This window comes from Calonectris borealis, chromosome 22 (genome assembly GCF_964195595.1).
Source record: "Calonectris borealis chromosome 22, bCalBor7.hap1.2, whole genome shotgun sequence".
In the NCBI taxonomy this organism is placed as follows: Eukaryota; Metazoa; Chordata; class Aves; order Procellariiformes; family Procellariidae; genus Calonectris; species Calonectris borealis.
In genome coordinates this window covers 8,549,554-8,574,056 of record NC_134333.1, presented here as the reverse complement: position 1 = coordinate 8,574,056, position 24,503 = coordinate 8,549,554, and the positions used below count along the sequence as shown (strand labels likewise).

Here is a 24,503-nt window from a genome sequence, read left to right as displayed (position 1 = left end):
TTACCGCTTCTCTGTCTGCTCCCGGCATCCTCGCTGTCCTCTGGGAAGGGGGGGTCCAGCTCCTCATCTGGGGGAGGAAAACAGAGCAGAGACGTCAGGGGAAGGGCTGTGAGCGTTACTGCTGCACCAAACCCCCAGGCAGGCAGAGGGCTGCGAGAGCATCCCGCTGTCAGAATAATAAATTCCCGGCTTAATTGTGAAGAGTGGAAAGGAGGAAGTCACAGATAATATTTTAAAACGTGTTGCATAAAAATATGAATTGTTGTTAACACTGGTAAAAACAAATCACTTATTATAGGCTCATAAATTTAGGCAGCACTTTGCTGAGTGCCCTATAGGAAGAGACGCTTCCTGTGCAGGACTCGCAGCCCAGAGCAAACGAGACGCCGAGGAGAGATGCCAGGACAGGAATGCGAGGAAGGACGGGGGACAGAAACCGAAATTAAGGAGGAGGAAGAAGACCCCAGGCAGCGGAGGGCAGGCAGGCTGGCACGGCTACGGAGGATGGGGAAAGAGGATGCAAGAAAATAATAAGAAATGATGCCGTGGAAAAGGTTAAGGACAGAGGGGCTGGAAGTCACAGGGGAGCCCTGCGAAAATGGCTAGTGACTGACGGGAGCAAGGATCTATACACAAATAAGTTTAAATACGATTATTTAACACCAAGCCAGGTACAACCCACCCAGCCTGAGCTGCTCTGGGTGCTGGGGCGCGTCGGGTGCGCAGCACCCACATTAGCTGCCGTCACAGCCCAGGCTTCCTTCTGCAACCATAAAGACTAGAAGCAACCTAATAAAATAACAGAAATAAAACTCAATTCTGAAATGTTTTAGAAAGCCAACGCTGAGGCAAATTGCTCGTCCGCATCTCCTGCTCTGCTGCGGGCACAGGGCTGCGGGGCAGCCCTGGCACGGCTGAGCCCGGTGCAGAAGAGCTGTCCCTGTTGCATCTCAGGGGACGCGGCTTTGCTGTCACCTTTAGGCAGAGCCAACAGAAACCAAGCCTGGGTCTTCTGCTGCTCCCGCGGCACCCGATCGCAAGGCAGCGAAGTGCTGCTGCTGCTGCCCGGCACCTTCCGAGGACGCGGCCCCAGCCCCGGCCCCCCCGCTCGGCGCTGATCAATGCAAACCAGGTCAGACCTCCGCTGCCAATTACAAATTGCATCCCAGGTTGGAGGGTCACTGCAACTGCTCCCCCATTAGACGGGAAGCAGCACCAAAGATCTTTTCTAAATAAATCAGACTTTATTGTAAAACTCGGCCACTGACGAGACAGAACCTCATTAGCATTGATTTTAAAATAAATTATTGAAAGTGGCTTTTGCCTGCTCTTTGCATTTGTAAAAGAGAACATAAATGTATTTGTAACGGCACCCTCCCCCCATCATTCCCACGCATGCGCCCCAAACCCTCGCATCTGGATTCCTTTATCCTTTAACCAATGGCACCGAATCCCCTAATCCCATCTTGGCGTGAGGCGGGGGGCAGCCAAACCACCCCCACGCCTGTGCGCCACGAAACCCCCAGAGCCGTCCTCTGAAGCGGGGCAGCAGCTTCCCCCACCGCTGTGGGTGACACCTGCACCCAGGGGCTCCCCACGGCCCCCCCCACCTCCCACCCGTGGGGGATCTCCTGCAGGCACTGCTTCCACCCCGGAGCCAGGCTGTCCTCAGGAAACCTCCTTCCCCGAGCCCTTCTCACACCTCCCGGCACGCACACGCGCTCCGTGGGAAGCGTCAGCCAACGCTGGCGCAGGAAAACACGTGCCACGGAGGAAACGCTGCCGCTGGGTTTCCGAGATGCGGAAAACTGCGTGAATCCTGCACACGGAGGGGGCTGGCGCTGCCGGCTCCCTGCCCGGCTCCGGCTCCCTGCCTGGACCTGGTGCTGGGCACTCGCGGGTGCCCCGATGATCCTGGGGAGACGTTATCTGTCCTGCTTCCTCCTCGCCCTCCTGGGAGCCCCCCCAGATTGCAGAGCTGGTCCCCCTTGCTGGCACAGCTAACGGGGAGTCACATTTACATCCCTAACGAGCTCAGGCAGCTCTGTGGGTCCCGACCCCTCGCCCCATAGAGAGCTGCTGCCCCCCCACATCCTCGCTCCCCAGGAGCCAGGCGAGGCTGCCAGGCAGGGGCTGGGGAGGCTTTCCAGAGCAGCCCCCTCTCCTTGTCCCACCTCGGGCCATTTTATTCCCTATTTGATGGAACGGGGCATGTCCTAACCAAAGCCACGGACCCTCTCCCTGTTCGCATCGCCCACCTGAGACAGCAGCAAGGCAGCTGACTGCTCCACAGCTTGGACAAGGTCCTGTCCCGTGTCTCAGTCCTCTGTGCCTCAGTTTCCCTTTCTTTAGAAAGCCCCTGCCCTGCTGACCACTCACTCTGCGCCTTTTGCAAAAGGTGCTCGGAGGAAAACCCCAAGCGATGCCGGGTCCCTGCTCTGCCCAGCGCGCTCAGGGCTGGCCGCCCCCGAGCTCTCGGAGGCTGATGGGCTGCAATGGACGGAGCCTTTGCGGAAGGAAGGGAGGAAACTCGCGTGGGATTTTTCTCAGGAAAACACGGTGGGCAGACAGCGGGCTGGCGTGGCTCCCCCTCGGCTGACAGCGGCCAGCTCCGCTCGCCCTCCTGCACCCCATCTTCTCCTGCAACGCTGCAGCGGGGCCAGGCACAGCCTCTGCCTGCCCGCAGCACGGGTGCAGACGCCCTGGGATGGCCGTGGTGAAGGCATTAATCCTGGGGTGCTGCTGAGCCCTGCCCTGCGCCGTGGCTTGTGCTGCGGCACGCTGGCCCCCGGCACAGTCCTTACAGATTTTGAGCTGTGCAATTCAGGAACGGGGCCCGTGGGGACGTGACAAGCTCCCCGCCACACCGCAGCCCTGCAGCCTGTTGCAGCCAGGTGCTTTTCTGAGTCGAGGCTGGAAGCGATGCTCTGCCTTCCCAGGGCTGGGTGTTTGATCTCAGCCAATATCTGGATTTTATAGTGATGGATCAGAGGGAAATGCTGAAAAATGCATCTCCTGGGGGCTGCGCTATTCCCCCTATGCCGCCTCCCTGTGCGGAGCATCACAGCCTTGGCCATGCCACCCTCGGGAAAATGCCTTTACACCCCCGTGGGCAGCCCCCACACCCGGGGTCCAGAGCCCCACAGCAGCCCCCAGCCCCGGGCATGGCCGGGGAGCCGGCGGGCCGTACACCCCACTGCTGCACCGGAGCAGCCTGGGCGTTGGGCAGATTCTCAGAGGAGCTGTGTTTTAATGTAGCAATTTGATTCAATTTTCCACTCTATAAAATTACCCATCACTGCTCGTTGCTTCCTAACAGACACCTTCACTCTTAATTTAACAATCCTATCGAATTCTGCCAGGGAAATTGGAAAAATTTATCACCTGTGAAATTTTATTTTTCCTTGGTTGTATCTGTTTTTGTAAAACTTCATTAACAACGATGACTTGCTGAGGAAATTATCTCTTCATCTCCCCCCCCCTTCCTTTTTTTCCCTCTCCCTCTTTCTCTCTCTATTTTCACTCGGGACACGAGGGAGGCAGCCGGGCCCAGAGGAGACCCCAGCTTGGGCAGAGCCTTTCCCTGCGCTTGCTGGGGGGTCCCAGGGGTGCGAAGGGCCGGGGGGGGACGAGCTCGGGGCAGAGCAGACCTCTCCTACCCGCCCCCGAGCCCTGCAACTGGCTTCTCACCACCCACCCGCTGGGCATCAGCGGTGCCACCAGCACCCACCTCCAACCAGGCAGGGAATTGGGGTGTGCAGGGGGGTGAGAGCCCCGACGGGAGAGCTGTGGCTTTGCTTCCCGCCGGCGGAGCTGCGTCCCTGCGTGTCGGTGCGATTCCAGCCGCGGGCTGCAGGCAGGATGCTTGACGGCCGGGGAGCAGAGGCGGTGCGGGCAGAGGTAGCCGTCCCACAGCTCCTGCCTGCGCCCCGGCTCAGCGCAGCCGTGACGCTGGGTGCCGGAGGCTTGGCCGAGCCCCGGGGACAGAACCCCCTGCATGGCAGCAAAGCCCCCGGGATGCCCACGCGCTGGGGCTGGAGGATGCTGCAAAAGCCCTGCTAAAGCACGGGGCTTCAACCTTGGCGTTTGCAGCGTTTTGCTGGCTCGCAGCCCGAGACACAACCCTTCGGGCTGCCTCAGGAACCTCTTAGCAAGCTTTTAAGGAGCTGGAATGGGCAGGACCGAGAGCCCAGTGAAAGTCCATAATTAAAGGAAGGGTTTGGCTGAGATATTCCCTCCTCCGCCACGATGCTCTGCGGCCCCAGCATCAGGGAACCGATCCGTGCGTGGGAGCAGGAGTGCAACACCCGTGGGGACCGAGGGCGAACCTGGCTGGCAGGGTCGGCTGCAGCTCTTTCAGGACGCTGCATCCCGGAGCGGGGGCAACGGAGGGGTCTGTCCCTAAATCAACCCCGCGCGAGCTCCTAGCAGGATCGCCATTAGCCACACGTGGACCAAACCTCACATCTAATATCTGCTCTGTAGTCGCTGTCGGCAGCCGCAAGGCAGCGAGGAGTCGGGCACAGCTGCCAAAGCAGCCGGGGATGCTGAAAGCCCTGGGCCTGACCGAGCGTCACACACCAGCCTGGGGACCACAGTGCTGAGCTCTGGGATCACTGGAGGTACGCCCGGAGGAAGAGAAAGCTGCTGCCCAAAGAGCTGAGGATGTAAACAGAGGAAGGGAAGGTCAGGAAGGAAAGACGAGAGATGGGCAGAGGCTGAGGTTTGCTCAGGGTTGCGCAGGCAGCCCCGGAGCTCCGGCTCCGCTCCCGGCAGCTGTCTGGATGCCACTCGCAAACCGCTGAGCAGAGATTTCCTTTGGCAGCAATAACAAGACAAAGATCTCAGGCACCATAAAACTTTCTGGTGCATTTAATATTATTTTTTTAATCACTACAAATATAAAGCTCTGAAATAAATAAGAAACAAGGACCTATTCTGCATCTCCAGACACAGACCCCAAGGTACCCTGCTCTGAGGAAGGGGGTGCAGAGAGCTGGGTGATCCCAACCTCAGCGCAGAGGCAGAAGAGCACACAGGTTTGAATAAGGCGCAGGTGACCGGTTGACCAAGCCCTGGGGCATGTCGCACCATGATTTCTGCTATAACGGTAAGAAATGTTGCAGACCGTGTCACCCTCGCAGGCTGTTTGGTTCTGTGCCAGGAAGATTGCTCCTGGCTCCTTTAACCGGCAGCCGCTGCCCTGCTACCTCCAGACCCCGTGCACTGTTAGTGAGCAAGCGCTGGTCTTTAATGAAGTTATTTTATCATCTCTTGGAAGACCAGTAATTGTGTTACAACCATGACTGCATGCCCAGAAGGGAGCATTTTCATCATCTAAAGTCTGATTTTCTAGGTAACACAGCCCAGAGATTCCACTCTCACCAAACTTAATAGCTGAAGGAGCACAACCTCTAGAAGCCGCCCCACCTGAATTTACAAAGCCTCCGCCTCACCAGAACAGAAAAGGTTTGCTCTTGTGGTCCATCAACCAGTCTGAACAAAGAAACGGGGTCAAACCTGTGAGTTATGGGTCCGGTAAGCTCAGCAGAGCCTTAGATTCATTCCCATCAATGTGTGATGGGGCCAAGGTCTCCTGCCATGCTGGCAGGGCTATGGCTAGGGGATGGCTCGGGTTTTAAACTGTTTATTTGGTTCCTCACCTGGCAAAACCTCGTAGATGTCATCCTCTTCCATCTCAATGTTTGGCTCATCCTGATTCAGGGTAGTATTATGGGATGCTGTGTTCACAGAGTCAGAACTGTCCACGTCATTGTAGAGCTTTTCTTCGTCCTCCTCATCATACGGGATAGTGAGGGAGCTCAGGTCTGGCAGGAGAGAGCACAAGCATGGTGAAAAAGAGCAAATCAAAGTACCAGCATCCAGCTGGTACTTTCGGTGAGCTGAAATCAAGTAACAAAGCCTGTGCCACTGTACTTTGTGCTCACTATGGACCTCGCAGGGAGTGAACTGTCCCCTTGCTTGGCCCGTGAGCACCTGGTGTAAAGAAAATGGGATGGAAGCTGAGAATAGGCTAAAACAAAGGAAAAACCCAAGAAAGGATGGCAAACGCCAGAGAGCAAAGCCAAATTCAACAAGTGCGTCAAGGAACTGAGCTGACCCCACTCCTGGGCAGCTGCCTATGGTTTCCAGAGGGTTTCCACGCGCAGGGCTGGAGCCTTGTCTCAGTATTGCTGGTCTCAAACTGGAGCAACTCCAGTTGAGCCAAACCCCACACTTCTTGTCCCACTTGGTGACACTTGCAGCCTTTGAGAGATCACACAACTCTGTCCTCTAAAAGCAGCCCAAAGCTCTCGAGTTGAAACCAAATGCCTGTGGGCTCCAAACAACCACTTCTTTTTAACCATCTGCTCGAAAGAGCAAAGCCCCAGAACCTCTCTTTTAGCTAAGGGGGGATGCTGGGACCCCAGCAAGGTCTCGGCAGTCAGCACAAGCCCACCCGTTGCTGGAGGGAGCAGCCCAAGCTGGGTGGGAAAATGCCAGGATCTGCCCAAACAAACAGGGCACGCTGGGCTCGGACCAAGCTGCCAGACTCACCCTTCAGGAGGAACTGGATCTGGTCCACCCAGTCTTCAGCCTCTGCTGGGCTTGGGGCTGTGAACTGGAGAGAGGTTCACCTGTTATTGTGCTGGTTCTTGTATGTAGGAAGAGGAGAAAGATTTGCAGCTAGAATAGGGGATGGAGATCCTGCATCTGCCATTCTCTACCCTGTGACTTTGGGAAAGCCATTTCACTTCTTTATCTCCCTATTCCAAACAGGGAAACAGAAGCGGAACAAAGCTAGACTATCCCAGAGGAAGGCTGTCAAGCCTAATTCATTAAAATAATTCAGATGAAAACCACAATCCCCACTGAATATACTATACTGACTCTGAAGCAAGACTCTACATCCAAATCTCCCTGAAGCTCAGGAAGGCTCTCATGCATACTTTGTGGATTGGGCCAGGTTTTTCATTACACCAGTTTTTAGGTTCCCCCCCTGGATGCTCAACAAATTGAAGGTTTAAATTTAACCTGGCTCTGAACTGCTTATTTAAAAGTGGCTTTTCCAAACCCAATCCTCTACTGCTTCTAACCCATGTTCTCACTTAATCCTTGTGCCCCACAAGTGCTAAGAGAGCCCAGGGTCACTCTTGCACCAAGGGAAGGTCCATGTTGAGATGACCTGCCAAGAAGGAGAAGCATCGGCACCTTCTGCAGTGCTGCTTGGTTTGTTTTACCAGGGGGTTTGGAGATTCACAGACTCCCTGACCCTGCAGGTCCAGCCTGCACCCCAGACCTGGGACCGTGTGCTTTTGTACCCAGTGCTCAAACCAGCCCAGAAGATCCGTTTCTTCTCCCAGTTCCTACCTCGTAGGTGCGTTTGCCAGGGCAGATTAACTCGAAACAGCATCTTTTTCGAGAGTCTTTGCGGAGATGGAAAGCCAGCCGGGCACTATAGTGCTCGATGGAGAAGATGCCTTTAGGTTGCTTGCCTGGAAGAAGAGAAACACGCTACATCTGGAGTTTGCATCTTTTTATCCAGCTCGCAGTACTGCGGGGCGGTGCAGATATCTGTTGCCCACATAGGGAAACTGAGGTACACCACGTGTCAAGGGGAAACGGCCAGAAAAAACCCGTCAGTCTAAGCATGTCCACCCCCAGGAAATCCAGAGGGAATATTATAAAATCTTCATAAAGACACAGTAAAGAGAATGCCCTTTTAAGCCTCAAGAGATTGCAAACAGCCAGCAAAAGGTTGCCAGGGTCAGAAGGTTGCACGAGATGAGCCGGTTGTAATGAGGCAGAGACCACTGTGCACTTGGGGAAATATGATACCAATGATTATTCTGCTGGTAAGGCATTAACGGGCCGGCGTACAGGAAGAAATACTTAGTGGGGCCTTTGAGAATTGGCCTACAGACCTTGCCGAGGCACACGCACGGCCGGTGTCAGCCAGGGTGGAAAGAGGGAACTTCACTGCAGTCATCTGAGGCGTCTTTATTTACCCCAGCTCATTATTTCCTTATGAATCTTCTTGAGGAAGCATGGGAGTACGATTCAGGCAGTTGCTCTTAACCTTTTTTTGATTTGCAGATCCTTAAAAAAACCTTCCAGGGGTGAGGTCAAGCCCTATATAAGGATTTCAGCCTATTGATAACAGGTTTGCTTTACTCTCTTGTCTTCTGGAGACCATTTGGAAGATGACAACTGCTCGTCCCCCGCAGAAACAACCAAATATCAACCCTTGGCTTCAACACCTACCTCTGCTAGCCGCTCGCTGGGAAAGCCCGAGCAGCTCATACCCCTGCATATACCCCGCCAGGGTGAGAGGAGTTGGGAAGCTTGTTCGGAAACAAAAAGTTTTCAAGATCCTCAGACAAAGGACGTGGAAGAAGGACAAAGACCCAGCTTCATCCCCACGACCCACTGGAATTTAATCCTGTCCTAGCTGCAGACTTGGCCATCGTAAACCAAGGGTGTTCGTGTGTATTTTGTAAGCCGTTAGCACGCCGTGTTTCTGGATGGGTGGAAGAGAGGAAGGCCATATATCTAATCATGCCAAACTCTGTTGGAGATATTAGCTGTCTGTTTATATGTACCTGATGGAGCATGACTGCAAAATATTTATATACACTGACACATGGATTATATACAGTCACTTAGGGGGTTGAAGCCCAGCTGATGGCTAATGGAAAACTTGGTACCTCATTTTATTTACACACAGCTCTGTTCCTGTGTCTCTCCTCTCTTGTTCCATACCTATAAAGGTGTTCGAGGGGAAAAAAAAGCAAGCTCGATCTACCTTTCTAGGAGAACCTGCATCTTACGCTTTGGTAGGGAATTACGACCTTCCCACCGTATATGCTTTTCTCTACTCCGATATTGGCCTGTTCTTCAGCAAGGGCTCTCCCCTTCTCTTTTCCAGCCCTGTCCGTGCCCTCAGCCACCACCCACAGTTTGGGGACCGGAGGCAGAGATCTCACCACTTACTTTTCTCATTGGCGTAGTAGTAAAAGGTCCTTTTGTTGAGGACACACCACCGCTTCTGCCACTCTGACCCAAAAAAGCTGTGCTCTAGGGAGGAAAGGACAGCAAAAGCATAAAAACCATTAATTTCTGTTCTTTCATTGTATGCCTCAGATGAATATTTAGGGGAAAGAAGAATTTTTTCCCAACAAAATCCTGCACATTTCTAGCACAAAATTCAGGCAAGCAAATTTAGATACAAAACCTCAACCAAGTAAGGGAGAACCAGCCTGTCCTACCAGGCTGGAGCCCCTGCAAGCCTTCGCCAGCCCTCCAGGCAGGCTGGGCTGGGCTGGGCTGGGCTGGGCTGGGCTGACTCTTAGTCCTGCTAACTGGGAGGGAACACAGCTTTGGGTTAAACCTCCCTAATTGAGGTTTAAGCAAATGTCTTTTACTCGGTAATTGGAGCAAGCTAAAACATGCACAGGGCCAGTTATACAGCTCAGCTGATGGCCATGAGGAAAAAAGGGCTGTTCTTGCCTCATACCACCTGTCATACAGTAAATAAATCAAGATAAAATCTGAGTGATGAGGAAATAATTTGTAGCTTTCACAAGAGTCAGTAAAATCAAGATAAACCTGAGGCTGACTCACAGTCCTTATCTCAACTTGCTAATGTGTATGATGCTACGAACTACCTTGTCTTCACTGGGATTTTATCCTCATTAGGTATTGCTCGTTAGAAGGGCACATCTTGCCTTAGAGGACTGGGCTGCTGCTTAATTCAATTTCTGGGTTTTAATCTTTGTGCAGTTTGATGATCTGCAAAAGAGAATAAATAAAGGCTCTGCCCTCCCTGTGTGTATGATGCCTAAGAAAAGCCTGAAAGATTCTGCATGCGCCTACAGATAAATGTGCAGAAAAGATGTATTTTCCTGTTTGTTCTTCATGTGAAAATTTGCATTCTTGCTAATTCTGAGGTGACATCCCCAAACCTTATCTTATGAGGTACTGGTCGAGCCTTACCTCGAGACCTCTTCTCCAGATATCCTTGCTTCAAAATGTTCCCTGTGTCTTGAACAGGCTTCGGTGTGATCTCCTCCAAACCTACAGAGAGCAAAGCAAAGCAAAGCTTTGGGATTTCCCATTCGCAGAACCCCTCAGCACAACGTTTTCAGCCCCTTTCTCTGCAGAAGAGGCTTGGGGAGCAGACCAGCAGCTGGAGGTGAAAATCATGGTCTACCACCATCTCACCAGCTATTCCCAACCCCGCTTGCAGGCTCCCCGAAGAAGTCCTCAAGGAAAGCAGGACCATGATTCACACGGCTCCAGAGACCCCCCCTCAGCGGGCTGAGGCTGGTGCTGCTGCGGGGGCTGATGCCCAGCCCTCTACCCCCAGCCAAGGCTCTCTGGGTCCCCGGGAGCCTTTGGCAGCAGCAGGATCTGGTCAGGTTTACGGACTTGGAAAACACAATCCCCTTCTCCGATGTCTGGTCTAACTCGGACCACGGCACCTCGCCCCGGGCTGGCGGCCGGACCCACGGAGGGGCCACGAGGTGACGGCCACATCTCATCCCACAACCAGCGGGGCCAGGACGTCCCCCAGCCACGGCTCGCTGCTGAGAAGGTCTCCCCCTCCTCTCCCGCTCATCTCCCGCCATCGTAACTTCTACTAAGCACAATAAAAAATGACTAAATGCCACTAATCACCTCCCCAGCGCCCAGCCTTGGCAGCCTTTTCAGTATGAATAACTTCCCAGAATCCCGGGTCACAAGAGCTTCTCTTGTTTTCTTACCGTCTCGCTAACACCCAGCTCTCGGCCCAATCCATCCCCCTGTCACCTCCCTCACTCACAGGCTATTTTCATTTTTGTGTTTTATAGTTTGCAAATTCTGGGCTCGCTATAAATCTTCCGCAAATGGGTCTCGGGGCGAATGGCAGACACAACGACACGCAAAGTTTGGGTTGGTGGAAAGGCTCCCCTACGTCTGTCTCCTCTGTTGGCTGGAAACCGGATCCTTCAAAGACCAAATCCTCGGCTTGTGCAAAGCTGTCCGAGGTGATTGGGATTAGGGGAAGCCCGGGATGCTGTGGGATTGCCCCTCCGCAATGCCTGGAGGACACGGACGGCCCCTTCCCGCACGTCCCTCCAGCACCTGCCCGGCACAAACGTGCTCAGGCTTTTCTCCAGCAACGCCGAGCATCTTTGCAAAAAGGCACATTGTCTTCTCAAATCCAAGCCCCGGCCCCTTTTGCTAATGCAAATCTAAATGTCATTTTATGGGACATTTATAATTATGAAAATGGGACGGTGCTGCCGGATGCACAGGGAGACCCTGCGAGTATGAATATTACATTAATGTGCCCAACGCCAGCTCGCTGATCCCGCTGGCAGGAGCATAAAAAATGCTTGAGTGAAACTTTTATTTAGACGTTAAGAATCCAGGCCCCAGCGGGGTGACGGAGGCAGCCCCGGCGAGATCCCATCAGCGCGAGCGCTCGAATTGAATTACCCAGGGGGGAAGGCAGGAGCTGCGAGTGCTGCTTCGCTTATTTAATTTCATTTACTTTCAGTACATTATCAGCATGGGGCTTCCCTCTGCCCCCGTTCCCTCAAGAAAACCGGCTGCGGAAATCGCCGGCGTGCAAGATGCTGCTGTCGCTTGAGCCAAGGCAGGGACGTGTCTGGCCATCCTGGTCCTCCTCGGGATGCTCTTTCTGCTCTTCCCTCAGTTGCCAGGAGAGATTTGGGGGAGTGCAAGGACCTTTCAAACACCACAAAGAGCAACCGAAGCGGGGAAGCAGCACGGACACGATGGGAGCCAGCAACAACCTCTTCCAGCCCCGCATCCTCTCTCTTCGCCCACCATTTCTTGGTGCTTGCCTGTAAGCAGGCAGGACCCCGGGGGTAGCTACTGCCTTCTCAGTTCCGCTTTGCCCTATTTGAGATCAATTTTCCACGTAAGCAGATCCCATGTTTCAGGTTATTTGTGGCCCTGGGTCCCAGGATCTGCCAGGCTGGCAGTTCCCCGGGGCCGGGGCACCTCTGCGGCATCGCTGTCAGGATGCCCAAATCCCTCCCGCTCTGCAAGAGACACCGTGCCTCAGTTTCCCAGCAGGAAAATCAGAATGGAAGGAGACTCCCTTCTTCTTAAATACTCAGTGGCTGCTCAGACAAACTAATACAATTAAGGAGGGGTTGCGAGGGCTGATTCGATTGCACAGGGTTCTGGAAATTTTAAGTTTTACAGAATGTGACATGACGATGGCAGCTGTAACCTGCGTGCTGCACGCAGCCTCTCTAATGCAGCCCTGCTAACGCAGAGCCAGGAAGATTAAATCTGTGCGAGGAGGGTGAGTGCGGGGGACGTGGTGCTCGGGGCTCTGCCTGGCTGCAGACGGGGCTGGGGCTACGTGGGGTGTCCCCGTCCTTCTCCGCGTCCCCAGCCTGCCCCTAACAACAATCCAGATGGCTTTTGCTAGCAGCAAAGAGCTAAATTAACCTGCAAAGAGAGTCCTTGGGGTTTTTTATTTCTTTAAACCATCCTAATGGACTCTCAGAAGATCCAGAGAGGCGAGGTGGGAGCCCAGCCCGGGTCTCCCAGGGCAGAGGGTTTATTTGCCCAGGCAGCCTCTGCCAGACGCCTCTGCCCCAGGGCCACCCAGCTGGCAGGTAAACCGCAGCTCCCCACTTCTTCTAGGACTCCAAGTAATGGAAAAGCCAGCCCGTCGCCTGGTCATCTGTTCCAACCACTAATGACCATTCACCATTTATAAAAACAGAGAAAAAAAAGGCCTTAAATTCATCTGAGAGAGACATCTGTGCTCTCCCAGACACACGGCCCCTCTTCGGTTGGTCCTGGCACGGGGCGGCAGGGCTGCGGTTGTGTTGGGATGGTCTCAGCGGTCCCTTCCACCCTGACATCTCCCCCGGCCCAGCCTTTGCCCAGCAGACGGCTGGTACCGGCAGCGCTGCCCAGTGCCACCAGCACCTCAAACCCTCGTGGCTTCTCCTCCATCCTCTGCAGCCTCTCGAGCCCGGCTCCCGAGGGAGCTGCTCACCCTCAAGGATTTTCCCCGCAGATGAATTTCCCGATCCACGGGACACGTTGCTCCATCTGGAGCCTCCCGCAGAAGGGCTGCACATCGGTGGCACCGGGAAACGGCTCTGTGCCGAGATCCTGGAGACCACTTTTCTGCAGAGGATACAAAGCTGTAGCATTTCAGGAGTGGGAGAAAACCGGGGCCAGAGACCCACACCTACGCGTGCAAAAGCAGACACCAGCTCTTTCCTTGCTCCTCTTTATTGCACCTCAACCTTTACTGTGATTTGCATCCCCCGCGTGCTGCTGAAGGATGCTCTCAGCCTCCAGGTCTTCACTCCCACATCAGGCTGGCACAGGGGTGGACCCGGGTCACCCACCGAGCCTCTGGCTTTGCTGACCAAACGGCATCTTTTGGGCAAAGTTTCTCGGAGTTCGGCTGCCGAGCGCCGCGACCGTTCCGCCCCGTCCTTGCCGTGTCCTCAAGGACCTCGGGATTTCAGCTCTCGCCCCTTTGCTCTCTGAGTCATGCACACCAGCTGCACAAAATGTCACAGTAGCTGCAGCCAAACATGCCCGGGGGCTGCGTCGGTGCCCACGCTGTCACATCAACCGACTGTTCAAAGGGACGGAGCACGGAGGCACGACGGTTACAGCTAATTCCCCATCCTCCAGCTTATTCACCAGGCTCAAACGTGCCAAGAGCAGATTCTGCTCCGGGGGCCTTCGCAGGGAACACCCAAATACATTTTCAACCAGAGCACAATCGGCTGTGATTTCCCAAAGCCCTCTGTGGCGGCTGCGCTCTTTTTCCATTGAAGCTAACGAGAAAAAAAACAATCCCAAAGAGACAAACAACCCCTCCCACCGCCTTCAAAGCGAGATGGACTCGGGAAATGCTGAAAGCTTTTAGAAATCTCACCCGCCACCCCGAGGTCTGCTACGGCAAACGGGTCCAGGAGGCGGCTGCTGGGGCTAATGGCACTGATGGCCACTGCCGAGCGGCATTCGTGGGTTTATTCAAACGCAAGTTGCATCCATGCAAAACCAAGATGTTTGTCAGCCCTGCTCCTTTCGCTCTCTGATGGGAGAATAACGCTTCCCGTATTTAAACCTTTTTCCAAGATGAAGAGGATCTTGAAAGCATCTCTGCTTTCTCACATCACGATCCATGCGGGGGCAGATCCCCCCCAAACCCTCTTCCCGGGTACCCTTAATCAAAGTTACCAGCCAGACCTACCCCACGGTCCAGTCCCCCGTGGGAGGAGAGGAGGGAGCTTGGCCCCGTGGCTCCAGGCTCCGGCTGACGGGGGCTGGATACCTCGGGCACGGCTGGGCAGGACCTTTTCAGTGCCACGCAGATGCTGCAGCCGGCGACGCAGCCAGCAACGGGCACGGACTGATGTCCCGGCCAAACGGAACAGGAGGAGAAAGGCCATGGTGGGACGCGAGCCACCATCCATCAGCGTGGTCCCCCTGGTCCCTGCCTCCTCGTCCCCCTGCTCCAGGTCACAGCGCATCTCCTCGGTGGCTCCCGGGCCCTCGGTGCCCCTCGGACACGCTGCCCTCCGCGCCTCGGGAACGTCTCCCAACCTTTCCGCGCCTTGGAAACGGCTGGGGATCATTTATAACGACGGGAACGAAATGAGCAACTATTTCAAAGAAAATGGGGAACTAAACAATTGTCACCATGGATCACATGAAATAGATCTTGTGCCAGACTAATTTTATTGCATGTTTTTGAGCAGGAAAATAAGAAAGTAGATGAAGAAAAGGCAAGGCATGGCAGAGAAGATTTATTCAGGCTTCAGCCTGACTTTTCAGAAGAGGCTAGTAAGCAAAATTCAGAGTGTAGGTATCCACCCCAGGATAACCACCTAGATTGAAAGCTAGTCAGCAAGCAGGAGGCAGATAAAAATCAATGGCAACAAATCACGGAAAGGAAATTATCAACTGAAATATCCCTGCGTTCAGCTTCGGGATCAGTTGTCCCCAGGCTCAGGAGCCCTCGGATGCTACAAGGCATCCCAACCCAACGAGCCCATCCAAAAACTGCGGCTAAACCCAGAGCAACCTTCGGGGCAGGCGGGGAATTGCTAAATGCTCTCTTGTGGCAGCCAGTACAGACCAGTAGTGAAGGCAGGAATCAAGATTAACTGGTCCCAGGCAATGGCGGAGGCTTTTGACAAGTGCTGACAGTCAGGAGCGAACACAAAATCCATGGAAGTCACTCAAGAAAACCGCAATTCTCACCTGGGGTTGAACGGTGCCTAATTAACTGCGTTGCCCCTAATGTCTTTGTTGGACCGCAATTAATGACGGAATACAAACAAATAGGGGACGTACAGTTGGACCTTTGTTAGACGCCGAGTTAGTGTTGGATTCATTGTTGTTTCTTCAGAGGAGTCCATGACCGTGGTTTTTATGATTGATAAGCAAACAAGAGACAGTCAATGGCAAACAGTGGGCTGTAGATTGGGCTGGGATTTAGCCCGAGAGGGTGGAAAAAAGCCTCCAACTTTTATTGGTTTTTTTTTTTTTTATTCCGTCTGGAAAATGTAACCGCAAGTTTGAAGTTAAAGCAACTTTGCCAAAGAAAAAAAAAAAAAAAAGAAAATTCAAAGAGGAGGCAGAGCCTTTGGCCCAAAAGTTTCCTTCCAAATCACTAAGTCTATAATTGCAAAATAAAAAACACTAAATCTCAATATCTATTTGCACAGCTCATTAGCCAAGGGCTCACACTCAGCAAAGAGGGAGGGAAAAAAAAACCCCTTCGGCACCAAGTGGATTTGGGGAGTTGCTATGGAAACCGGCCCTTCGCAGCCGCATCTCGCAAATCCCTGCTCAGATGGGTCTGTCCGTCCACCCGTCCACCCGCTTCCCGAGGAGGCGATTTTTTAAAGTCCTCGAGAAAAAAAAAAAGCGTAATGTATGAAATATATAAATATATAATCTGTGTAACTCATTCCCCTGTTATTTCTCTCCCCCAAACATAACATTATGTCAGACATTCGACCTGCTGTGCTACCGGGACAACATGATTTACAATGTGAAAAGGGAAAACCTAAATCATCACGTAATGAAAACATTAAAGTTAATGCATCACAAGTGAGGAATTTATTACCATTAACTCCAATAAACAGTTATAAACCACCCGTCCTTTCCTGTCCACGCGCAGGGACACAGGCGCGAGGACTTCATTAAGCTCAACTTTCTTTTCTTCTTCACTAGACCGCTCATGTGTGCTCCAACCGGCCACCATTTATTGTTAACTGGACTGGCTCATTTTCCGGGGACTGGCGAAGGTTTGAAGGCCTCATCCATTTCCTTCCACGGGTGGCTCGGCGCAGACAGATGGAATAAGAAAGTTCACGAGACGCGCGGCTCGATGAGTTTATTTAAACGCCGCTGAAATATATGCTTTGACAAAAGCCAACCCTCGCCCTGGCCCTGTACATCGTTACTCAGGGAGGCTGATGGATAAGTAATAACATATGGGCACGCTGTGCGGTTACACCGGACACCAGCTTACCTCGGGGGGCACTTGGCCAAATATTTGCTTCTCACCGATGTTACACCACCACCTTGGAAACCTAAGCCTGACATCTGAAGCCTTATCGAAATCCCCCCCGGCGCGGGGGAGCTGCTCCCTGCGTGGGACCGTCTCTCCCCACCTTCCTTCGCCCCGTAGCGGGTTTCAGGAGGGGTCCCGGGGAGTTTTTGGGAATGGGAGCCGTGGGGATGCAGTAACAGGCACCACCACCCAGCTATGACCCACTGCCTCAATCCTGAGATCTTTGCATAAAAATACCACCGGCTTCAAGAGGAGCTGCAGATCTGACCCATTAACTGCGCTGATGGGTTCGTTATCGCAGGGCTGCCAACGAGGACTTGAACGAAAACGTGCTTCTCCCACAGGGCACAACGGAGCCCACCCCCCCGTCTCCCAGTCCTGGCAGCGGCGCAGCGCCCCGGAGCTCCAGCCCCCAGCCAGGACCCCACCGCAGCCGTAGGAGCAACGAGATGGTCCCCACGATGACCAGTGCCACACGCGTCCCCTCCTTGCACGTTCACGAGGGCTTTAGAGATGCTTCTCCTTTCCTCTGGGGAGAGCTAAAAGCAAAGCGGCGGAAGAGCGGGGATGGGACGTGGCGTTGGGGGGACCTCGGAGCCGGCAGGAGATGCAGCCCTGCTGTGCGCGCTCCAGCTGGAGCCCTTCTCCTCCCCGCCGCTCCCCGAGCGAAGGCAGCGGTGGTTATCGATGCAGGGCGCAGCTAAGCAACGTTTGCTCCTTCTGCCAGAAGGAAGGTTGCTCAGCCGTTCTCCGGCTTCATTAAACACCCACTTGTGGAGCTAACAGGACCGGGTACAGACGTCCCAGGGATTTGCAACATCCGTTTCTCCTAATTCCCAACTGAAGCGAATTTCCTACCGAGGAGTTTCCCACCGGAAATACTTCACCCTCTTGAATTTTCCCTGGAGTTTTGGACCGTCGTCACGTCCACCCTGCACTGTGGTAGGACGTCGGTCCAGCTGTGAGCACGGCGCTTTGGGTCCGACCCCAGAAATCCCTCTTGGCCTCTCTCCCCACACGGGCACCTGGAAGGGCTCAGCCGCTCTGCAGAGGTGTCACGAAGCTGTGGCATCCCCAGAAGACACCGAGTCCAGCACGCCTGGGCCCTCCCGTGTCCTCCAAGACCAGGGGCTCTCCACATCTTTCCTGCCAGGAACATCCATCAACTTTCCTGCCATGATGAGGAGGAACCAGAGAAACGGCCAGAGATGGGAACGCCAGGAAGAAGGGACCCAAGCAGCAAACGCAAGCTCTCGGTGCCCACAGCAGCATCTCAGGCCGTGGGACGTCTGCCGGGGCTCCGAGGGGGATATCGGCTTCGAAGGACCAAAGTGCATCACGTGTCGGCATCCCGCTGTAGCTCCCCGCCACGCTCTGCCATCCAGCACCGTGACACCGTGCCCGAGAGCTGCTCGACCCAAGCCCCTCGCCGCAGCCACAAATCAGTGCAGGAGAATTCCCAAAGGGCAGACGTGATTTTAATTTGCAGGCTCTCGGCCAGGCTGCGAAAAGAGCAGACACCTGTTGGCTCAAGCCCTTCGTACAGCTTAGGCCTTTTATTCCTATAAAAATTCTGTCCCACATAATCGTCAGCCTTGACACAAACGATTCCGATAGATCACTGCGGAAAATCGAGAGGATTTAAGGAGAGAGGAGGGTTAGGAAAAAGTAAAACAAACGACATGCAATTTTTCAAGCGGAAACAATAGCAATATGAAGATATATAGGTGTCAGCCATTCTGTAGGAGGCAGGAGGCTGTGCTCTTTTACCTCTTACAGTGTCACTCTCATGACCTCTACCATTTGAAATGCTTTGATTCCACCTTGCCCAAGGGATCTCTGAGCGCCGGGGAAGAGATGAGGAATGCCCGCGCCTGACCTCACCTCCACATTGTCTAACGACTGACGGCATAAATCAGTTTTTCCCCTCCGCAGACCCGAGTGTCAAGAACCCATGTGAGAAGGCTGGAAATATTAAATGATTTCCCTGAGGGTTTTCATTGTTACTTGGTTTCTCTCCTGTAACTGCAGAGCTGTGTTTCACACCAAGAACAACTTTCCCTGGAGACCTCCATTTGTGTACAAAATGAGCAGAGGGGGTGGGGAGGAGGGATGCTGGTGGCCAGCATCCACCTGGGAGGGGAGCAGGAGGGGCACGGCGAAATCCACAGCCCAAACTTGCTGTGCTCGTCCCTCCTGGCCTCGCGCAAACCAAAACCGGTGCAAGTCCAGGAAAGAGAGAAAGAAGAGGCCAGCGAGGCGGCTCCTGTGAGGGGTAGGAAAGACAGGAGCCATCCTGGCGCGGGGGACAAGGTGAGTGAGCAAGTCCCAGAGAAAGAATAAAACCAGCCAGGCGTTCTCGGCGTACCTCAGCCTGTCACCGCCTCGGGAAGACGCCCAGCTCGCGGGATGAAGAGGGATGACGGACCTCACGGGGGGCACTGGCAGCTGCAGCCACCCCCGATGCTGGGGATGCCTCTGCAGACCACAGAGAAGCACCGACACGCGGGCATGGTGAGTGCACAAGCTGCTTCACCCTCGACCTTCCTCTACGGGTATTTTTCTGTGTCTCTGACCCTGACACTAAGAGGCTGCCACATTCTCCCGAGTCGCTGAATACCAGGTCAGGCAGAGCCGTTTTGCTGCTCCTCCTGAATTCGGAGTACTCGGCGCCCGATGTGGTCATCGAAGAAAACTGCTGGGAGTTGTTCCCTAATTACAAATGGCTTTATTTCGCCCAGGCACGAGCCAGTCTGGTACCATCCCTGTAAGAAGCTCCTTCTCTGGCCAAACCCTTGGTGCCAAGCACTGGAAATGGCAGAGAGAGACTTTAAGAGAGACCAGGGGTAAGAGTGGGGCAGGCAGCCAGCCGGGACTGGCAGACGACGGATGGCAATTAAGTTCTGAGTCACAGGTTTGGGTCTGCACACCCAGACCGGGCAGCAGAACAGCTTAAACCCCTCCTGAGCCTGCCTGCGATGGGAGATCCTGCCCGATCCTGCCCGATCCTGCCCGATCCTGCCCAACTGGGACGGGCTGGGGGCACCCAGCTGCACCAACCAGGGCTACCTTGGTGAGCTGAGCCACGTTGGCTGGCGTTAGTCTGGCTTTCATGTCCACAGCAAGCTAAGAAGCTAACAAGAAGCCTTGGGGAATCGGATCAGCCTGTTTTAGGCATATTTAACCAAGCTCTTGGCAGCATACCTCTAGAAAGCAGGCAGCCCACCTTCACCTGGCCGCTGACGCCAAGAGCATCATTAGCTGCTATTTGCACAGCGCTTCCCAAGCCTAAAACCCCACCGAAGCGCTAAGTGGGATCATTATTCCATCATTCAAACCCAGCATCACTCTTTAAAAACAAATTTTGCAGGTAATTAGTCCTAACTGCTATTTGCAATTTAGCCACTGGTTTGTCTCATCTCAAAAGCCGGTCAAGGCACCTTGGCGGTCGGTTCCTCGGCAAAAGCTCCCCGCTGCCCTTGCACCTCCACGCCACGCTGCCGGACCGCGCCGGTGACATCCCTCGGTGACGGGGAGCAGCGCGGTGGCCCCACGGATAGAGACCCCCCTGCAAACACCGTTTGCTAATGGGTGCGATGGCTGTGGGTTAGGACTGTATCCAATTAAACCAAAGGCAAACCAAATCCCCGAGCTCCCTGGCATGGTTTAAAAGTCCGAGTTTGATGCTGTAAATCGGTGCCTCATCCGTGAGACTCCTGCAAGGATAAGGAAGGTCCTTGCCGGGGCTGGAGGCAGCGAGCGCGACGCCTCCGCCCTTCCCGTGCTTATTAAACTCTTACATTTCAAACGAGTAGCCTGGTTCTCCCGCTTCCCTTTCATCTAGGCTCAGGTCTATTTTTTCCTTGCTTCCTACTTCTGAGTAATTGTTAGAAAAGTAAAATCAACAGGTCGTAAAATGATAAAAGCACGTTCTCTGGTAAATCCTCCCCTTGGGCTCACTTCTCCTCTCGTTTTACACTGATAAAATGCCCCTGCCTTCCCTGGAGCCCTCTTGATTTACATCACATACCTTGGATTACGAAAGAAACGTTGATTTTCTGATATCAACACAACATGAATCTAGACACACCCAGCCTAGCTCTGCTAGTCAAATAAATCAGGAGCAGAGCCAGGAATAGCTTATATACGAGTAATAGAGCTTCAACTACACCATACTGATACGGTGAGAGCAATCCAACCTCCTTAATGTAGATAGTTATATCCAAATAAAGGTGCTTTATGTCAGTATAAATTATTCTCTTCCCATTTAGGGATGCCTTTCTACAGAATGAATGTGCTAGAGCGACTGCCAATCTGGATACAGATATATTGTTTAGAAAAAACAAAACCACCGGCAAACCCTCGCTGAAAGGCGAGCCGGCGCTGACGGCTCCTTGGACCCGACACCTGGGGCTCTCCCCGGTCCCTGGGGACACGGTGCTGTCCCGCTCTGGCTCCCTTCCATGCAGATCCAGTGGGGATCTGCAGAAGGCAGCAGGTTTGGGGTTTTTCCCCCCCAAAACCTGCTGCCTTCTCTGATGCGTCCCCCCCCAGGTCTGAGCGGGTCAGGACCCCTCTTGCAAGGAGGCACCGAGCGCTTCGCACGACGGGAGTGCAACCGAGAGGGCACCGGGACGGGGACGCCTTCGGGAGCCACGCCAGACGGGAGAGCTGATCTCCAGAGCCGCCAAATGAATTTCAGACCATACTTAACCTCAGGATTCTTTCTGCACAAACTTGACTCAGCCAAGGCAATCCGTACTGACAGAAGGCTTTGTACCACATGCTTTTGTTCGGTCCTAAGCGCCTTACACCGGTTTTTAGTATCTTGTCTGTCCGCAGCCGCAATTAAACACAGGTGTAGATGAGGAATGGGCCCAGGAACAGGGGCCTGGTGCAGGACACGAGATAGGTGGAGCGGGAGCCCGATGCGACCGCGTTCCCTCCGCGGGGCCGGGACCGCCAGGACTGAGGAGCCCCTCCCTGAGAAAGAGCTTTTGACCAGATGCTCTGGCTTTTTGTCTGAGGTTTTTTTTTATAAGATGCAAACTCTGCAAAATTAAAAGAGCTTGAGAAATTTCCGAGCGCCTCCTTGTCTCCGTCAGAGAGCGGGGCTTTGGGAGCCGGGCTGTATTCCCACCCCTACGCCAGCCACCTACGTTAGCAGCCCAGCCTGGGATCCATCTGCAGAGCTCTCGGCTAATTCCCCCAGCTATCTTCTGCAATCGGGGGGAGAAATAGGCACTTTCTCCCCATTGAGCACAAATAGTGCCTGGGGTGCGTAGCCGGAGGCAGGTAATGGGAATAATTCCTGCCCCCAATTCCCCCTCCGTTCCCCAAGGCTCCATCGCTCCCGGTGCAGCTCCGTGAGGAGACGGAGCAAGGGCACGGGGAGCGTCTGGAGCTCATTAGAGGATCCTGCTTTGCGCTGGTCTGGGACAAAGATGTTTCCTTTTAAAGCCTCGGGCTCCCGCGGGCAGGAGCCCAAGTGATGAAAGAAGCTTTCTGGGTGGCGGTGGTCCCAGCAGAGATGCGGGAACCGGAGCCCTGGGTGGGTTGATTTAACTCAAAGTGATTTAAATCGTCAATTTTCATGATGATTTAAATCATCCAGCAAGACATCTTGATTGAAATCATCCATTTGAATGTTGTTTTGCATTTGTACTTTTTATTCACTTTCTTAAGGAAAGCTGGTAACCATTAAAACATGTTGATAAAGTTCGCTTTTATGGTAAATCTAACATTTCTCTTAGCTAACCAGCAGAACACACTATTTCTATGCAAAAATATTTCGGTCATTATGTAGCTTAACAAACATTTATTTGGGTACTTAAATTTTATATTATGTTACAAAATGGTGAAAGAAGCAGTTTTTAGGAAGTGATTATTAACTTTTCTTCCCAGCTAATGTTAAACGCTATATGGTCTGAGACTGAAATTCAAATAAAAATATACAAAAGCAATGTTTTGAATTTTATTGGTGAAATAAATTTAGTTTTAACTTGATGGATATATGAGGGGAAAAAAATTTAAATGCTATTAAATTTAAAGCTGATTTATTTAACAAAGGAAGCATTATCAGTAGCGATGGGATGGAGTTTAAGGTTCCCGGTTATCACATCCTTCCAGTTGGCAGATCTCATCCTCCCAAACCTCGTCTCCCTCTTCCAAATTTTGAACAAAACCAAAGGTTTCCTTTCTCAGCCTTCCAGTTTTTGGCTCTGCACGAGAATGTGAACGAAGCTGCTGCAGCGTATCAAAGTAAAGAAAATATTCTCCCTGGGCCTCTGTTGTTAAGTCTGGTTTAGGACCTCTCGGAGATCCTGGGACTAATGGGACTCTCCAGTGTAATGGGACTCCCTTGCCTAAGACTTTGGCAAGCAACAAGTTTCAGGGGTTTGTATTTTTTATTTTCGAGTCTTAACGATTCTTTTAAACTTTTGTTTTTAAAGAAAATATCTTTGGATTTTTAAAATACAGCCATCAACTCACTCCTCAATGGCCTTGCGACAAACCCCGCAGCGCCCGGCGAGGCTCGGGGTGGCTCAGCACCCAGGGCTGGGCAGGGCTGGCTTCCCGGGGGAGCATCCCTCGGCCCCGCTCACGCCGGATCCAGCCCCTGGCACAGCCGCCGGCTGAGCCGGAGACCCCCAAGCCCCACGACGGGGTGCAAAGATGGAGCATCGCCTTCCTTCGCCCTCCCGAGCCGCAAGCACTGGACCAGCGAAGAGCCGGGGCTCCTTGCAGCCAGCGTAACCCGGGATTTCACACCTCATTTTTCCCAACCCAGCACCATTATTCCAGTAACTTCCACCTCCCCATCGCTCTGTTTTAACCCCCCCCTTTACATTTCCCGCTCCCCAACTCTTTCCGGGGTCTGGCACCCCGAGGCGAGGCTGACACGAGTAAATCTGGTGTCTGTGAGTCCTCCCAGGCTCCCACCTCCCGCGGTCCCGGCTTGGCTGGGCACGGAGCCATGCGGGAATTGGGAAATAGGGAAGCGTCCCCACGAGCCGCGACTCGCTCCGGCGGAGGAAGAGTGCGCTGCCTGTGCTGCCGTGGGAGGAGGATGCTCGAGGCTCCGGTGTTGGGTGATACGGGGCAATTAGATTAAAGTATCTTCCATTAGTGAAGAGTGAGAGTTTGCTAAGTGTGGTATCTGTTAGCCCAGAGTCATAACAAACCCACAGATAAATGAAGTGCCAGTTACCTCCTTCAAAAAAAAAAAAAAAAAAAAAACAGGAAAAAAGAGCAAGCTGCTTCCTCTTGGAAAGGCTCTGGGCTCCCGAGTCCCCTGCCTAAAATTCAAGTATCAGCGTGGTCCACCCCTGTGAACCCAGTTCTAGAAAACTGGCATATTTAATAAAAACCTAAGAATGTGTATTGAAGGGAAATGCTGGGAAATGATAAAGGTGAGACAAATTTGCAGGGAGCACTGCATCGCAATGGTAATGCATGGGGCACGGGAAGGGCAGGGGCGTTTGCTGCTTCGGGAACTGGGCATCGCTGTGGCGGGGACCGGGGGATGCAGCAGCCTGCACCACCCTGGGCATCCTCCACCCCGCGAGTTCAGACAACTTTCCGCAGGACACGAGGGAAATCGCTGGAAAGAGATAGTTGTCCCATGCAAAATTCATTAGACCACGCCGTCTCTCATCTGTCAACTAATTTGGCTGAAATTTATACGCCACTTTGCTCGTACCGATCCAGCTCAGCAACGGTGTTAAGTCATTCTGCCGCTGCGGTGAGCCCTGCTCCGTCCTCCATCCCCTCCACCGAGCCCTGTCCCCCCCGCTGGGGACAACCCTGGACCCACCAGCCCTGCGGGGGACCCTCAGGAGGGGCGAGGAACCCCCCGAAACAGCACCCAGGCAGAGCCCCGAGGGCTGGGAGCAGGCAGGGAGCAGCAGGAACG

The 24,503-nt window shown here is 53.5% G+C and overlaps 1 protein-coding gene across 2 annotated transcripts in view; it reads right to left on the bottom strand.

Annotated features, from left to right (window-relative positions):
• Positions 1-24,503, bottom strand: part of SKAP1 (src kinase associated phosphoprotein 1) — a 156,384-nt gene that overhangs the window by 20,803 nt on the left and 111,078 nt on the right. For both annotated transcript variants that reach the window (XM_075171478.1, XM_075171479.1), the window contains 6 exons: positions 9,997-10,077; positions 8,995-9,078; positions 7,372-7,496; positions 6,559-6,622; positions 5,664-5,828; positions 5-67 (listed from right to left, as the gene is read on the bottom strand). In XM_075171478.1, coding sequence (XP_075027579.1) covers positions 5-67; positions 5,664-5,828; positions 6,559-6,622; positions 7,372-7,496; positions 8,995-9,078; positions 9,997-10,077 — 582 coding nt within the window. The remainder of the gene's footprint in view (positions 1-4; positions 68-5,663; positions 5,829-6,558; positions 6,623-7,371; positions 7,497-8,994; positions 9,079-9,996; positions 10,078-24,503) is intronic.